Below are 10,856 nucleotides of genomic sequence, written 5' to 3'. Positions count from 1 at the left end.
TTTGTGTTTGCCTTTCCACAATTTCCATCTCTAATCCAGGCCGTATGCTTCGCTCGGGAGAAAAATACACCCCATTGATCGGGCCCGTTACGGATTTTACTTACCGAATTCTTCATTTGTATTCTTTCTTTTTTTTACCCCGTTAAATTTTTGACCAATATAATTACAAATAAGGAACTTCAATTAAACTACAATTATTTTTTATTTTTTCACAATCTTAGACGAATTTTTAAACGATATACGTGATTTTGCTTCTGGAAAACTAAATCAACTGAAGAGTTTCAAGAAAAATTATGTATATTATTAAGATTTTTATTTACATTATAAATTTATGAACATTAATAAGATTATCACTTATTAATCACAGTAGATATTTATTCTTTACATTAAATTTCTGTTTCGACTTAATTCTTCAGATTTCTTAGAAATATATTTTCACGCTCAAAATATTTATTTAAACTTTCATCATATTTCGGTTTGTGAATTGATGCCGATGCGTATGCCTACATATATTTTCTATAAAGAAAATCTAATTATAATGATTCTTTTATTGTGTAACGTTAAAGAATAAGCAGAATTAGCCGCCGAACGTGTAAACGTGACCATGTACAATTTAAAACAAAAGATTCGATCACTTGCGGGAGAAAAAGGGCGGCTGCAGAAAACAATATCGTTGATAACGTATCTGCGACGCCTCTTAAGAATTTTATTTAACGGGAGAGTACAACGACATTGGTGGGATCGGTCTGAAAACCATCGGCACAAACCCTCTTTCTCCCTCGGGTACAATAAATCAATCCCCTTGGCTCGACTAGGACTACCAGTAGTAGCAGGTGGCTCCTGACAGCCACTGGCGTTCGCGCCCTTAATTCCCAATTAATGTTATCCTCGATGTAAACGTACGTCCTATACGTTCCCCTTGGCCCCAAACCGTACGTTCGAGCATGTTTCCTCGCGGATTATGCATCGAATGCACCGACGCGACGGGACATGGTCGGTTGCATTAAAGTAATTCGCGATTCTATACAGTATAATATATTCTCTAGCAACTTGCGAATTGTTTGAATTCTTGCATTTCAGAAATAAAATCGTGCGGCGATTAATTTGTCAGTATTCTACAATTTAAATAGAAAAAAAAGATACAAATGAGTTGAGGAACAAGCGCAAAACATTTACAGCATCCATGCATCGAAAAAAATAACAAAAAAATATAACATATGTATTATTTAAATATAAAAAATACGGTATAAGAATAATATTAATTATAATATGGGTTATATGGAAGAAAGGGAGAAGTCTCGCGAAAATTTCACGTTGCGACTCACACGTGTAATTGATCGGGAATACGAGGCTGTGCCCGAGTTAGAATCTATTGAATTACGGTAGGGCCGAATTTCACGGGCTAACACCTCCATCTGGAGAGCAGGATAAGTGCACTTAGGGTAGCGTAATTGACACAATATCCCCGTCGGCGTTCTAATTGGCGGAAAATCGTCGGGTCGGAGAATTCGATCTCATCGGATTCTCGTTAACTGATCGAACAATTAAACACCTTGCAGCGTTGTCCCTTCCGTGTCTACAATCGCGAAGATGGGAACGTAAATTTGTGGGGAATCAGTAAGCGCTATATAAAATAAGTAATAGCTCTGCTAAGATTGGTTTTGATCTCGCGACTATCCCGCTTAGAAAGATGACGGGGATAAAACAAATCGATATCACTTTTGTAGAAAAAGATATATATAACAACACTTTATAATATATACATAAATAATGCTCTTTAATTTGCTAAAATATACTGTTATATCTGTGCATGAAAGTTTCGGCACCCAATAAGAAAAAAGAATTAACTTCTTTTTATCTTCGCATCACGTGAGCGCACACAAAGTATATGTATCCACGAAAACGATCACGCGTATTTCATCAAATCTTTAATTTCTTAAATTATTTGTACGGAAAAATAGGAAATGAAAAAACTGCGCGAAGTTCGCCTTCATGGATAACTAACGGTTGTAAACATATCGGTGAAATTCGTGTCGTTGTAGTTTATGGTAGAATTTGATGACTTTCCCGTTGGTAATTCTCCGACTTGGATGAGAATCACGAGATACGTGGTGACCGAGCCAATGACCTGAGAAGAAGCAGAAAATTCGATAATCTGATTCTGCAGTACTTATCTTCATTTGTATTTTTATTTAACAATTCTTTTAACTGTATGGACATTACATACTAGCGGATAAAGAGCCTTAGAGACTCGTATCTTTAGAGATAGAATAAAAAATTAAAATAAAAAAGAATATTTAATTAATTATATAAATTTAATTAACAAATTTAATTATATGAATTAATTATATATCTAATTATATAACAATGCTTTGTTTTTTGTGTATATATGTATAATATATATTTGCTGTATTTTTTTTATCTTTCAGCATTAACTTTCAGCACACAGAATCAAGTTATATTTTTTTTTCTAGAAAAAAGCAATTGATTAAAGTTACAAAATAAATGGCAGAAGTCCCAAAGACTCCACCTCTACGATCGAAGATTAAAAGCTCTTATTTTAGTGAAGCATGAGATATTTTGTACATTTTAATCTCCCGTCATGCTCTGACGTTAGTGTGCTACACGAGACTTTATAACTTTCGACAGTTAATCCTCAATCGCAGCCGTAAAAGTTACGACTTAAGTTGAGACGAGGTCTGAGATTAAATGTAATAGTGAAGCAACGGAACAACAAAAGGTAGATGAATACTCGCGAAACTACGGTGCTATTAGGATGGAAATTAAAGTAGGTCGAACTAATAACATGCATTATCAGCTCGCGAGCGATTATGCAAGGGCCGGACTATACTTCTACGCGATAAATCTCGGAGAAACTTATCACTTTAACATCTCCGTAATGACTTTCCGCTTTACATGAAATTCCAGACGATCCATCAACGCTTACCCCGTGAATGAACGTGTGATCCAGATTGAAGAATCCGCACGCCGTGAAGATTAACGGGTTCTGTATCAGCTGCAGAGTGAAGTCGCGTATCTGCAAAAAACTTCGACATTGATATCTTGTCTCGCCTGTTTCTCACATGTTATATTTGACTAATATATTGGCGATGGTTACTTGCCTCCGCGCGAAATTCTTTGCTGGTCGATGGCTCGTACAGCTCGCAGATTATATCACCCGTGTTCGCGGCCTGCAAAAGTTCAGACATCGGCATATTGTTACCGCGCGTATTTTTTCCGGTATTCAAGAAAACAATAATATTTAAAAAAATTTATGTTTTTTTTGTGCTAATTCCAAAACAAACGAGAAAAGATAAAAGAGCGAATGAAAGCTTTACTCGCCTCAACGCTCGCCATTGCGCACATGTGATTTATAATGAGGACCTTCGACGAGTAGAACAGAATCCAGCCGACAACCGGTATCATCTCCTGTCGGAATTTTTCCCTAGACATTGTCTGCCAGAAAATCGAGTAAGCGTAGTACAGGAGACTGGTGATGAGCACGAACGATATCGTCATGGAAAGGAGAATTTGTATGCCGTACGCTTCATTTGTACTCCTGGTGGACTTGATTAACTCCAAATGAACTTGCCTTAGTTTGACATAAAGAAGAAAACGTTGTCAGCCAAATCGAAAAAATATTACATTGTAAAATTCTGTTACAACAAAAAATACTGTTCCACCAAAACGTAAAAAATTACAAATAGATTTTTTAATATTATTTTTTTTCAAGGGTGTATTATCTAATTATATCCTTGAATTTAATACTTAAGCTTAGATATCTTGATTACGTACCCGACTATCATTTATTTAATTTGTGAAAAAATGTACGTCATTGAAAATATGTTAATTGTCAGATTTCTCAGATTTCTTCAGAAATAAATAGGCAATAGATTAAGAGATAAAGTTGACGTCACTCATGAACGATTGGTTGTCATGCAAACATAATTGCAGCACACGTGTACAAAATGCACATGCAAGGTGCTCTTGATGTAAAATTATGAAAAAATTTATTTATACACGCGCTGAAGTAAAAATCTCACTTGACGGCCCTCATCGTGTCGGTGTTGTCCTTGGTCCTACGATCCTGTTGCGTCGCGGATGCGGTGAAGGGCTTGTTCCACTCGTCCTTCATTTTCAGCACCCTCTTGTGCTGCGGCGAATCAGGCGTGGTCGTTAACATGCGTTGCAGCAGGTTGTTCAACTGCTCGAACCGAATCTTCGAGTAGCTACAAGCGTTCGTGGCAAGAGCGAGACAGAAAAAGGCAGCAACGATTACTTAATACATAGTCTTTTCTTTACTAATTACCCAGATAGCAGGTCTAAACCCGCGCCTTAACAACATATTGTTGACGTTATTAATACGTCATATCGGTCATTTGACATCACTCTGCTACTGTCGCAAAACGTAACAATGTCACGACAAAAATTTGCCGCAAGTAGTCTAAAATTATTGCGAATCAATACCAAGCTCTTCGTGCATTCGTAGATTAATTAACGAATCTTCGTTTCGTACTCATGTGCGAGAAAACACGCTTTTACCTGACCCAATGCAAGAACGACACGTCGCCCACGTAGAGTAAGACGACGGGATAATTTACGGCGAACATGATGATGAATCTGATATGAATCGGCGTATCTTCCACAAACATCCCGTCGTAATTGACCACTACGAATATGATGAATATCACCACGACTAATATGAGGGCGTAAAGCTGATTCAGATACAATTTCCGATAGTTCTTCTGTATCCCCATCTGATCCATGGTTTTCTCGCACATCAGGATGCGCATCATCGCCGTCTTCATGTGCTGCGAAAGTTCAAAAATAATAATCGCGTCAGCTCCTATTCAGCCCCCCAAGTTGCGCAAGATCAAATTTAAATAGACCAACAGTCCCACTTTCGAAGTTGAATAAAGATTTTATATTAATATAAAAATTAATCTGCTTTTTTGAATTAAACTTTAGATCTTGAAATTCTCGCGCTAATGGTCATTCTCCATGCCAATCCCCTAAAGTTACCTTCCTTCTCAGCCAGCCGCAAGGGATGAGGCACAACGTCAGGCAAATGTTGGCGTAGAAGATCCCTTGGAACGTCATGTCGCCGAGCGAGTTCACCTTGTGCAGATAATAGTCGCCCAAATATTCCGTCGACAGCTTCATCAGGCAGCAATAGGTCACCATGCAGATCAACGAATACGCGACGTTCAGAAGCCTGCCTCGCTTGCTGGTCCAAATCCCCGTGCCGACCACGATGTTCGCCACCAACAGCGGCACGATGCTCTCCTGCATAGTCTTCGGCTGGAACATCTTCGTAGATGATCGGGGTCCACCCGCTGGCCTCGATAATAACGAGCGCTCTTCGTCCTACACACGTACGCGCACCTCGCAATCGGGAAATAAACGATGCGAGTCTCGTGACTGCGTCACCACCTCGCGTGTTCCACGCACACGTGCGGACAGCGTAATACTAAATGTCACCCCCGACAAGGGTGGGCGACCACCGATAGTGGTCGAACAGGTGACGGCGGCGGTGAAGTAATGAACGCGCGACCCAAGTATGCGATGTTCGCGATGCCCATGTCCCAAAGGATTCATTCGCTCGTCTCGTAAGTGATCAATATCGGCCCGCGAGTGTGTTGCGTAAATAGTCGTTCACGCCTCTTTCTTCATTTCCTATGGCAAATACGCCGTGGGATTTCGGAATTTCGCTGCCCTATAGATCATTGGAATGTTGTAAAAGTGATGTCTTTGTGACCGAATTAAACAATTGCGATTACTCTTGACCTTTTGATCCGAAGAGACCAGCGCGATGTAATATCTACCTTTTTTATTAATATTACTTTTATCTCTGTAGTTTAAAGGTAGCTTCTTTAAAGAGGAGACAGTATTCGAAAGAGAAATTTAATCTTTCGTCTAATAATTTTTTTTTTCAGCATTAATTTATTCTTAATTATCTGTAAATTGTGCAGAAAAGTGCTGCCATATATGACGGAATGTTCTAAGCACATTTTTAAACAATTATAACGATTAATAATTATAAAAATAATTGATTCGTTTATTGTGGATTGCTAAATAAAGCATGATGAAATTACAATTATCGAACGGCAGTATTATGCGATAGATAATGATAAATTTAAACGATGACAAGGCGGGCGATGCGAAATAAACGACTAATACATTGGGTGTCCGTGATCTCATAATGGATGAATGCCCAGGAGACTTCATCGGGAAGATCGATATCGTGCGAAGTGCCAAGCTAAGAGCTATCTTGTTAACGACAGTACGAGGGTTAAAAATGCAAGCTCGTGTTATTGAGACACAGTTGTAAGATAAAGACGTGGTGCACAATAAGAAAGATTTTTAATAGTTTGTTATATTAGACGAAATTATTCCACAAATTATCAATAATCTCCAGAATTTTTCTTGTAATTAATGTCGCTAAATTCCATTTTATTGCGTTAATTATTTATGATAATTACAAGCAATTATCGTGCATATAGCAAGAAACTTCAAGTTCGAGAGGGCGTACATTCTGATATAGATCCCAATAACACCGCCGACGTTGTATAGCAATAAAAGGAAATGAGTAGTATATGAAAATGAAACGGAGAATATATGTAATAACCGACGCACACACTATTCTTCCGAGTGTATGCTTATACGACGTAATGCTTTTACATTCAGCATAAATTTCTTTGTCGTAGTTGACATTTGCAACCACACAGTCGGTTTTTTCAAGCTGAAAATGTTAAACAGAAAGCTAGAAATGTGTCACGCGAACACCCTTCTCTTATTGTTTTCATTATAGGAATTTATCAAATTAATTTATCAAAAGTTTATCGTTATATGACTTATCGTTATATTGTTATATCAAATAATACATTAATTAATTTCCTACTTTTGTGTTTGCTATATTAAATGATACATTAATTACTTTTGTGTTTGTAAAATTTTTTATCTGCAAAATTCACAAAGATTGAATGAGAAGGGACGCGCGACGCGCTGGTCTCCTTTAATAAATTACAACGTGTAAAATTTTATTGTGAAGTTTAAAGGGAGATCGTAAAAGAATTCATTAAATATTTTATAGACATTGCACTTTATTTTACACAGTTTTTATTTTTACGACACTTTGCGACATTTTTTTGATATATATTATTATAATTTTCTCATAACTTAAATAATTCAATAAGATAATTATTTAATATTTATAATTCTTCAAAAATATGAATATTGTATAGCATCATTCGATTCCAACGTATTGCCCACTTGTAGCATAACAACCAAGTAGGTCGTTACAGTTTTCAGAATCTATATAAACAAAAAAAAGTATAAATATGATTATATAATATAATATTTGTATTATAAGTATTATATAAAAAAAATAATTTCTAAAAATAATTAATATAAAAAATGTAAAAAGAACATTATTAAATCTTTTTAATCACATAAATTTTATCATTTTATTTCAAACTCATTGATATAACGGCTACTCATGTATATGATACATATAACAATTTGATACAAACCATGCTTAAGACACGATTATCCAGAGTAAGACCAAACGCGGAGAATGTCACTGGACTTTGCAAAATTTGAATACCAAACTGTTGAATCTGAAATAGTTGCGCGCGATAATTGTATAATACATTAACGTAATAACAATGCATTATGTTAATGTATTGTAACAAACAAACCTCCTCCTGCATGTCAGTATCTGCGTCACAACCATAAATCGCGTGAATAATTTCGATGGTTTTGTTTCCCTACAAGTAAATGTTAATCCTACACTGGAGAAAAAAATTTATTAATCCCAAAAAATATTTAATCCGATACGAGCAACTAGTTAGTTAAATAAACATTAGTTGCTTCAACAATTATTAAGTTGCTTACTAAAAAAGGTATAATGCATTCGTGTCAACTTTAAAAATTTTTTAATAAAAAATTGATTAATTTAATTAGTAGTAGTTAAACTACCTAAAATATTTAGTTGCTTGTATGGGACTAAATATTTTTTGGGATTAATAAATTTGTTTTCTCAGTCTATCAAAATCTTTAATTCCATCGTCTTAGTTAACGATGGACGAAATAAATTACCTCATCAGCCGCATACTGGCAAACGCGATTCAGAGCAACGGCTTTCACAATGTGAAGAGAACACAATATCAACATCACAGATGTTTGCCCTGCCAAACCTCTGACTATGTGCTGGTTCATAATGTATCGAATGTACAAATTATAAAGAGCTCCAGTGAGAAACATGACAATCACTCCCATCTCCCAAGCTGTCTGTACTCCGAGAATGGTGCATACTATTTTTGATACTTTACACAACTCCAAGTGCACCTGTCTTAAAAGCACTTAAAGATAAATATTTTTATTTAAAGAAAAAACTCTTTTATTTTTGAAAACATTTTTAAAAAATCTAACTAAAATATTTTAAGCATATTGCAAGAAATAATAAATTTTGAATATTGGATAACAACAAAAAAATAAAATAAAATTGATAAACTTTGAATGCAATTTTTACTTGAAAAAAATGCTAACCGAATGTAATCTATATGCTTCAAATATATTTTTTGTAGAGTTTATTTCGTGCGAAAATGTACTTCATAATTCTCTGTACTCACCTGATTATTTGTAACATATGTCTACGTTTCTGACATTTTGTCATCGGATTTGAATTGTGTCTTTGAAATCGATTCCGGAGTACATTTTGAAATTGTTGATCGAGCTGAGATGGAACGTGAGATTCAATCTGAAATACGGCCGAATCTTGTTTCTCCGACATAAAAACATTTAATCGAGACTGCACCCGCCGACGCCATCGAAGTAACGTCTTCGTGGAGAGAATTTGCTTCTGTTGCTCGGTATCCATAATTTCAGCAAAATCTTTTATTTCAAAAATACCCAGTTTTATTTCTTCCACTGATAAATTTGTTAAGCTTTCGCACAGGAGTTTGTTGATCAATCCGAATTTCATTTGTAAGCATCTGCATTATTGTGTGACAGCATGTTAGATATTATAATATGCATTTCAAAAATCTAATATCTAACATCTAATATAAACCTATAGTATAGTTTCTAAATTATTTAGAAAATCAATTTTGCTACATACCTCGCAAATATGTAGAATTCGAAGATATTAATAGAGTTGATAGTGAACGAATACATATATACCGCTATAAGATAAAGTGAAGTAAATAAGTCCGTGCGTTGCTGCAAGTGAAGGAAAACCAAGGTGCACACAATGATGGCGACTATAATCCAGGCGGTTGTGACTCCGATTGTCACGAAATATATTCTGCCATAATTCACCGTCAATCCAAGCTGTCGCAATGTTTCATCGATCTCGAAGATCTTTTTGTAACAAACTTTGAACTTCTAAAAATGTCAATTTATAATAAGACAATATTATGATTTATACCGACCCATAGTTTTATCCTAAAATTGTCTTGTATAGTTTGTATGCCGCAAACGCGGTATAATAAACTTACAAGATATCGTACATTATTTTATTTGCTCACCTTTGCATGCCACCAGCCTAGCAACATCTTGAGTATCACAGATACAATAACAATGTACGTCAATAATTGGTACAGGACATATTCCAGCTTCATCAGTCTAATGTTTGCATAATATTTTTTTTCCACGCGCAAGTGGCCACCACAATATACAACGTAAATAAACAAGAGATAGATCAGGCTGAATACAGGTCTTGGATGACCACGAGGATATTCAACAACACGAAGTCCCAATACATAGTTGGCAGTTGTCATCGGCGCTATCGCCTCGGTAAAATATTTTGGACGCGCAAATTGTAGCTTCATCTCGTCAGATCTCTCTGAATCGACCGACGACCGATATTCCTTGATTGTTATTTACTCCAATAAAGTATCTTCGTTTTTAGTTTTTAGCTGATCAAACATTTGTGATGTTCAAAATCAGGTCGATGCCGCGATGTAATATTCAGAAGCGAAGTAGTCGTGTCTTTCTCGCAGTTTCTTGCCGATTTCTTAACGGTGCCGAATATTTTAGAGACATTCAACCGATAAGTTGCTTATTCGTTTCCATGCATGTTTCACCGTTAATTTCAGCATTAATCGCACTTGTCTCTCCTCTTTCTCGATACATGCACTAGATTAACGTGTAAACATCACGCAACGTGCTATATTTCGTGAGAACGGTTGATGACTATGTCAGAACATTGACGCGATTCACTGTCTTTTCTCGCTGTACTCCTGCTTTCGTTTTCGTGTAGTTCACAAGCCGATGATCCACCTTCGTCGATGAACAAAGGAGCATGTACTTGAGCTCATAAGCGATTATTATAAAGAACGCGGGTGTGTTAAATGAACGTGCGCAAACGAGCCCCGCCCGATGACCTTTGAAACGATCATATATGTATACCTGTTTAAAAAGAATCAACTTTGCCCGCGAAGCAATGAGTAATTTGTTTCAGTGTGCGCGCAGGGATCGCTTTTTATTACCTTAATGCGAGCGTTATAAGATAGCATTCGAAATCCCATGACAATTAATACACACTTATGTGCTGGAGAAAGATAATTGCTGGCGGGAAGATCGCGCGTGAACTCGTTGCTGAATATGCAGATGCTAAACGAGAGATACAGATGAAGATTATGAACCAATAGACTACTATGTATTTGTTATATATACAGCTTAACAAATCCGAAAACATACCGAAGAAAAGTACGGCTGGAATGTGTTATTTTGTATGCAAAACATTGCAACTTTTATGTAGAAACTTTTATGTTCCCCAGAGAAGAATTTCTTACGTTACCTTGAGCTATTTCCGGAAAATAATTAAGTAATAAGGCACATTTTAAAGGAAA

General features: G+C 36.1%; 2 protein-coding genes across 2 annotated transcripts; both read right to left on the bottom strand.

Annotated features, from left to right (window-relative positions):
* Positions 1–299: 299 nt before the first annotated feature.
* LOC143907173 (putative gustatory receptor 28a) lies at positions 300–5,775 on the bottom strand. Its single transcript, XM_077423762.1, has 7 exons — positions 5,023–5,775; positions 4,543–4,811; positions 4,044–4,229; positions 3,343–3,592; positions 3,123–3,191; positions 2,948–3,037; positions 300–2,128 (listed from the first exon to the last, which is right to left on the bottom strand). The coding sequence occupies exons 1-7, from the start codon at positions 5,308–5,310 to the stop codon at positions 1,991–1,993; spliced, it is 1,290 nt and encodes a 429-aa protein (XP_077279888.1). The 5' UTR covers positions 5,311–5,775; the 3' UTR covers positions 300–1,990.
* A 1,329-nt stretch (positions 5,776–7,104) lies between these two features.
* LOC143907170 (uncharacterized) lies at positions 7,105–10,823 on the bottom strand. Its single transcript, XM_077423750.1, has 7 exons — positions 9,531–10,823; positions 9,122–9,387; positions 8,634–8,996; positions 8,101–8,353; positions 7,701–7,769; positions 7,533–7,619; positions 7,105–7,314 (listed from the first exon to the last, which is right to left on the bottom strand). The coding sequence occupies exons 1-7, from the start codon at positions 9,831–9,833 to the stop codon at positions 7,222–7,224; spliced, it is 1,434 nt and encodes a 477-aa protein (XP_077279876.1). The 5' UTR covers positions 9,834–10,823; the 3' UTR covers positions 7,105–7,221.
* Positions 10,824–10,856: the final 33 nt, after the last annotated feature.

The sequence above is a fragment of the Temnothorax americanus genome, unplaced genomic scaffold (genome assembly GCF_048541705.1).
Source record: "Temnothorax americanus isolate GAGA-0224 unplaced genomic scaffold, ASM4854170v1 Scaffold8, whole genome shotgun sequence".
In the NCBI taxonomy this organism is placed as follows: domain Eukaryota; kingdom Metazoa; phylum Arthropoda; class Insecta; order Hymenoptera; family Formicidae; genus Temnothorax; species Temnothorax americanus.
This window is presented reverse-complemented; position numbering and strand designations above follow the sequence as displayed.